A 7414-nucleotide genomic window follows, 5' to 3' on the forward strand; every position below is an offset into this window, starting at 1 on the left:
ACCATTGCTCCCTCCTTAGAATTTTTTTTTCAGTTGCTCGTCCAACTCCACCGTCAACGACCACCATCCCTATGTTGTCAGATATTATCACCGTCGTCGCTCTCTGTTGGTTTTTGGGTAAGTTTATGATGGTTTTGGTGTTTTAGTTATGAGTTCTGATACCTATTAAAGATTGATTTTAAGGAATTTATTATGAAGCTCATGGAAAAGTCATTTTTGGACTTTGAAGGTTGATTGAAGAACTTTAAGAATTTATTTATTGTTTTTCCAACATCGAAATTTGGAGTTTCAACCTCAATCGGTAAGTAAAATTCGAGAATGAAAACTGGTTTGTAATTGATAATTTTATTAATAAAATTATTAAATTAAATTCGGTTGAATATGGAAATTTAATAGCAACCAAGGGAAAGGTAAAGGGTTTACTACCAGACCTTTGACACAAAAGAACAAATATGTATTGAATCAACTAAGTGGGATTAAATTGCCTTGATAAGGAGGTGTATCAAGTTGAATTGCATTGACAACATGATTAATTGTAATTATTTTGGTTAAATCATGAAGTATGATGAATATATAAATTGACTGAGGTTATTGAATAAACGTTTCATGTTATGTTCATGACTAAACTAGACTGGACTGAGTTTCATTGAATTAGAATGTTTTTGAACTAATAGTAGCTATTAACTTTGGCTATTAGGCTAGTACATCACGATGTCTTATGGGATCATTTTTATTGGTTATTGATTGTATGGACTGATAAGTGTATCCTCGGGTTTACTTTTACAATTGATGTGTGCTCCCACATGATCACTAAATCAATCGATGTGTGCTTCTACGAGATCATTGGATTGTTATGACACAGGTGCTTGCTTAATAGAAAGTTAATGGTTCACCGAGTGGCCTCAACAATGGGATCCTTACTGAGTATACTCACCCTATGTATGTTTAATTTTTCAAGCAAGGGTAAAAGCGAGCCGGTGAATAACAAGAGGGACCCGTGGCCATGACATTAGGATTAGATACGATTGATGCTTCCGCTACTTATTTTTATTTCTATGATTTTTGAATGCTATGAACCGTTAGTTTAGATGTTAATTAGATTTATTCAAACACTTGTTTTCTTTCAGGGATCCAGGCTTAAGTTCTTTTAATTCTTTTGCGTAATTATTTTAACACTTGTTTTTCACTTAAGATTGTCTTTATTTTGTTTTTAATAAAATGATCTAAACTTTGCTATTATTTTTATTTAAATAATAACCTCAACTTAATCATTACATATTTAATTGATTTTATTTGTGTTTATCTTTTTAGCAGCATTGTATCCATTTGGTCATCCATTAATTCCGATTTTCATTTCAACTAAGGTGAATTATACGATCAAACACAAAAATGTTATCTTCTAATAATCATATTTGTAGGTATCATAAATTTTATAAACATTCCGGCGTTTATATTATATAGGTTCTATTTATTAATCATTTTGTTTTTAAAAATTAAGCCTTTAAACACTATTTCCATGTCAAACATTCTTCCAATGAAAAAACCAAGTCAATTTTAAAAACTAAAAAAAAATAGTTTTTAAAAATTTGTTTTTGTTTTTGAAATGGCAAAAACTTCGTTTAAGAAAGATGCAAATACGAAGGGAGTAGGCACAATTCTTTTAGAAGTAGGCACAATTCTTTCAAAAAACAAGCAAAAAAAAAAAAAAAAAAAAATTGAAATGGTTACACAAGCCTTAACTTTTAAGTATAATTTTGATTATTTACTTTATAAAAGGATATTTCTTCATTTTCGTTTGGCTTCATTTAATTCAATATTTTTTGTAATTACGTTCACTTGAGTAGATTTAGTTTCTTCTTCAATTATGGTTTAATTAACTGAGGATCATTGAGTCTCTCTTCAATATTCATCCATGCATCTAACGAATCATATCGAGGTTAAATCTCTTTCACTAGAGCACACAACTTATCCAATGGAGTTCAACCATGTGTAACGTCATAACCTACTTTCGAGGGTCACCTACATTTTGTTTGATACACTTTTGATGATTCTACTAGAATGACTAGCTTGAAGGCATGACTCTAATACCATTTGTTAGGGACAACGATGCTCCAAATATTTTCATACAAATGGTATGTTAACGTCTACTTTGGACACAAATCTTTATGATAAAATACAAATAAAAATAAAAAAATCGTCCTTATCGATTGGGACAAATCTCTTCGTCACGGTTGCATTCTCCGATTGCACACAACTAATCAGCCTATAACATAATCATTGATTCATACTTCTAGTTTCAGTTGGACTCATGAGAGAAGATGGTAAGAGAGATTGGAGGGATTATTGAGAGAGAGGGGAGAGTTTTATTTTGTTTTTTTATAATGAGATGAATGAAAGAGAAAGAGGACTTTCATATCCTGATTTTCTCCTTTGTTGTTTTTAAAAAATGCGGATGTGAACATTTTAGTAAATGGAGAGTGTAAAAAACAAGCAAATTAAGTGATCTACATAGCAAATAGAAATTATAAGATATTTATGAAATATGGCCTCCTAATAATTCTACGGAAGTAGTTCCACTTCAAAAAGTAGGAGAGATCATCGTACAGATTTGAGTCTTCTCCTTATATCCCTTAGTTTCACCCAATAACCAAATTAACTTTTTTCTGAAAAAGAAAATAATAATAATAATAATAATATAATGAATTGCCATTTCAAATATTCCACCAACAATCTTCTTCAGCACTCAACATATGGATTTAGCAACAAAAGTTTCTCAAAATTGCCTTATCCTTAACTTTACATTAATCATTGGACGGAAACCAAAATGTAACACCTACAAGAATAAAAACTTAAAAGATCTAAACCCTGTTGTAATTATTTCTTTTAACAAGAAACGTAACTTTTCATTCAAAAAAAAAAAAAAATGAAAAGAGATTAATGGTAAAAATGTACAAATTTTACAAAACAATGAACAAAAAAGCAATTACAATAAGAACAAGAAGGCGTCCAAATTTAAACATATCTCATTTTGGTCCTCAAAATAATGAAGTTTATGATTCCTAGTAACAGCAAACCATGACACTTGAAATTAGACTATGCAATTGCTATGTTTCTTTCACTATAATCTAAACCTCAAAACTCAAAAGATGTTCTTACAAAAAAGGCAATGAACAAAGAAAAGGAAATGAGAGTCCAAGTATTCCCAAACAGTACCCTTCTTTTTTGTTATAACAGAAAATTTGTTAAGAGAGTCAGTAAATGAATTTATACACACTTGTACAATATAATGAAGGAATGAAGTACACAGATTCAAGGAATGTGGCCTTCCATTAGCCATCCATCCCTAATTCTTTGTTGTCACAAAGCAAAGAGAATGAGCTTAAAAATTAATTGTCAAAAGTACTCAAAAAAGTTGGAAAAATATGGAAAATGATTGTTGAGAAATCCACACCTTTTCTATAACTGCTGCAATTTTCGAAGATGCTCCAACAATGAAGTCGCCTTCCTTTTCGCTCTTTCCGTCCCACTCTTGGCAAGCTCTGTCAGCGGAATCACGGCGCCAAGCCTACTTATACAAGAAAGGTTGTCAGTATCTCGCTTACATAAAGCAAGCAAAATAGCGGCAGCATTTTCTTTGTTGCGAGGCAATCCGGTCCTCAGAAGATCTATTAGAACAGGTATGGTACTGGCTTTCACCATAGCTACTTTTGCTTCTTGATGGCTAGCCAGGACTGACATTATTGTGAGAGCTTCGTCGATCATGGAGTTAACTGAGTCCGTAAGCATCTGTAATAGAGCTGAAACGATCCCTGCCCTCACAGCCCTTCCCTTGTTCCCCTGATAAATGCACAAATTAAATAGTGCTGTTGCGGCATCCTTCTTTCCTCTTGAGCTTCCATTTTCGAGTAAATCCACAAGAGCTGGAATAGCCCCAGAAGCGCCAATGATTATCCTATTTTCATCAGCAAGAGACAAGCTAAAAAGTGTTGCTGCTGCATTTTCTCTTGCTTCCATACTTCCGACTCTAAGAACTTGAACAATGGAAGGTACAGCACCAGCAAGCATAATTAAACCTTTGTTGTTCTCATATATTGAGAGGTTTAGAATGGAAGTAACTGCGTTTTCTTGTATTAAAACATCATCAGAAGTTAATAGATTGACCAATGCAGGAATTGCTCCTGCCTCAGCTATCAGTATTCTATTATCCGTGCTTCTTTTTGATAGAGATCGAAGTTCGGTCACTGATGCTCTCCGCTCCTCGATGGAATGACTAGTTAACTTGCGGACCAGAGTTTCAATGGCTGCCATCTCCTCACACACATCACGGTACGATCCATCACACTTTTTTATCTTCCCGTTAGTTAAACCTGTAGGTTGCTCGATATTGTGATTAACACACCATTGACTAATGAGACTTCGCAACACGTAATTTGGGGTGAGAGTCAAATTTTGGAGCTTCTGCTGAGTTTTGGGACAAGTAGTATTCCCACAATCTATCCACCTCTGTACATAAGATCTCTCATACGTCTGTGTCGTAAGAAATAGAGAGCTATCAGAAAAAGGTAAAAGAATCTCAAGTTTTTTGAACTCTTAAGCTCAAATTCATAAAAAAGAAATAAGTTAAAAAGACATACATCCTTGATATTACATATTTAAGAATAATTTTGAAATTATTAAAATAACTTTTATCATGTTCAAAATGACTCTGAAATAATTTTTTCATCACTTGAAATTATTTTTATGTTTAGTTTTACACTTTTAGAACATCAAAATTGGTTTTGAATACTAAAAATTTTAAAAGCATGTTTTGTCGGTAACCATTTTAGAATCATTCCCAAGAGGTCAAGCTTTGAATTCACACCTTACATATAGCTGAACTAATGGAAAAAAAAAAAAAAAAAAAAAAAACCTCATCAAAAGAAACACCAAATAATTTATGGAATCCAAAAGCCTACCTGGCCAGTGGAGACAATAACAGGATCCCTCATTATTTCCAAAGATATGGGGCATAAAAAATCATCAGGTATTGTAACTCCATCTGGGTTCTTCACCTGGTCTCCGCCCTTTTTGGCAGAATCATTATGTTCATCAGAAGAAACCTCTGAAGCGGATGGAAGTTTCTCAAGTCCTTTGAAAATCAATTGATCCACACCACCATTCATCAACCCTCTACAATTTGGAAATGCATCAAATTTCACTGTAATCTCATGATCAACAATACCATTCTCTTCAACATCAGAGCTATCAATCCAGTTCAAATTTAACAGATCCACATTTTTCTTCAACAACTGAGATTGAACAACAGATGGTGGAATTGCAGTAAGAGATCCATATTTTTCTGCTGCCCTTCTCAATTGAGCTTTCACTAATTCAACCTAAAGAATGAACGAAAGATTAGATTATATGCTCAGAATTTGGAAAAGCCAAATTGTGGTGAACTTTCCAATTATATCCAATTCCTACCTGTTCTTGAACTTCCTCTGATATATCAAGGCGCTCATAAGGAAGATTGCCTAATGCCTTCTCTAACTTCCACGTCACACATTGGAATTGAAACAGTATCTTCTTGGCAACTTCTTCCTTCAAAATTAAAACGAAGAGAAATTTCAGAAAAAGGGTATTGTTTTTAACTAACATCATCCTATTACGAACATATTTCAAAATTAGAAAATTTGCCATACATTTTAGCAACTTCCATGAACTTAACTTTGAAATGATTCGTATCAACCTTAAATGGTTATGCAACTAAACTCCTCTTCCACATCTAATTATAAATCTAGCAATTTCCTCTCCTTATCCTAAACACTTCTAACTAACATCATCTATACGGCAAAGACCAAGAAGGGTAACTAAAAATAGAATATTTGAAAGCGGTGCTCCAAATTTTGAAAGTCAAAAGTTCATCACAGTTGTCTGCCTGAGCGTAATTTGTGAAATTGGATATTCAAAGACGCAGAAAATTGTATATCTCAACAAATACATGTCGTTGGAGGTAATGCTATGAACGAAATTTTGGGTACTCCATGAAAATGAATGAAATTATGGATCCCCTCTTCCTCTTTTGTACTTCCAATGACAAAATCAACATCATCCATAATTTCTAGGAGAATATACAAGAATAGTAAACGAAAATCTGTAGCCAAACAATCAAATATAGATCGAGAGAATCAAGAGACGGTTCATTCAATCAGCAGCACCAAACCGAAAAACTAGGTTAAACTGATAAAGTTACCAACTAAATCTGTTGCGCTAAATTAAACATTCTAACAAGAAGAAAGTAAAGTGAAAGAAGTTGTAGATGAATGCCGGTGAATGAAAATCGAAACAAACGACATCAATTTGAGATGAAATTCCGGAAGCCCCTGACTAACTCCTCTTTCCCCTCAACCAATTCCATCAAAATCCCAACAGAAATAGAAAATTAAAGAAATTAACTTACAGAAGAAGAACCATAGGACCGGAAAGTCGAAGCGATGAAGATTAGGCGTTTAGTATCCTTCAATGCAGCTACTAAATCACAAAGCCATGGAAACTGAGAGGAACCTCTGGCAGTAACAGCACCAGAAGAAGAAGAAGAAGAAGAAGAAGAGGAGGAGGAGGAAGAGGAAGAAGAAGATGCATCAAGGAACCGAAATTGAAGGGCATTAGAGTCTCTGATTTCCTCAAAGAAATGCGTCAAAAGCACGATCCGACGAACCAGATCGGTGCAATCCTTCTTGAAAAGCTGTCCAGTGTTGGTCCCGGCCGACATTCGAACAACATCGCGAACAAAGTCAAGTAGAGCCAGAGCCGGGGCAGTGTCGCTGTCGCCGGCGACATGTCCGGCCATTGTTCCGGCGGCAATGAAGAGAATGTAAATGGGGTAGAGTTGAGAATGTGTTAGTGGGTTTATCTTAAAGATTGGAATGGAAAAAATGGAAGAAATTTGTTTGGAGAGAGAATCTGAGGGTATGAACCAATAGAAAAATGAAGGAGAAGAAAACAAAGAGGATACAGTTGGAAACAGAATAAAATGAATTGTATAAACACCAACTATTTTATTATTATTATTATTATCATTATTATTATCATTATTTATCTCTTTTAAAGTATTTATTTATTTATTTATTTATTTTTCTATATAAATAAGTTGTTGAATCCAAGAAATTAATATCAAGTTTATCCAACTTTAGAAAATTTGTTTGATTGTCTTCTTCTTCTTCTTCAAAAAAAAAAAAAAAAAGAAAAAAGAAAAAAAAAAGAATAAAAAACTGAATTGTTTGATTGTTTCAAAGAAAACAGATTGGTGAACATGTATGCATGTAATGTGGTGAGTGTGGACTAAATTGCTTTAAATGGAGTGAGCGAATTGGATATCAGTTGATGCTCTCCATGACAGTAAAGAAATTTTAAAGAAATTGGTTTTATCTTTTCC

At 33.5% G+C, this 7414-nt stretch overlaps 1 protein-coding gene across 1 annotated transcript; it reads right to left on the minus strand.

Annotated features, from left to right (window-relative positions):
- Window positions 1–3199: 3199 nt before the first annotated feature.
- LOC103495092 (U-box domain-containing protein 11) lies at window positions 3200–7003 on the minus strand. The gene is made up of 4 exons (XM_008456548.3): window positions 6440–7003; window positions 5464–5580; window positions 4956–5375; window positions 3200–4527 (listed from the first exon to the last, which is right to left on the minus strand). The coding sequence occupies exons 1-4, from the start codon at window positions 6827–6829 to the stop codon at window positions 3457–3459; spliced, it is 1998 nt and encodes a 665-aa protein (XP_008454770.2). The 5' UTR covers window positions 6830–7003; the 3' UTR covers window positions 3200–3456.
- Between the last annotated feature and the right edge of the window lie 411 nt (window positions 7004–7414).

This window comes from Cucumis melo, chromosome 10, assembly GCF_025177605.1.
Source record: "Cucumis melo cultivar AY chromosome 10, USDA_Cmelo_AY_1.0, whole genome shotgun sequence".
Classification (NCBI taxonomy): domain Eukaryota; kingdom Viridiplantae; phylum Streptophyta; class Magnoliopsida; order Cucurbitales; family Cucurbitaceae; genus Cucumis; species Cucumis melo.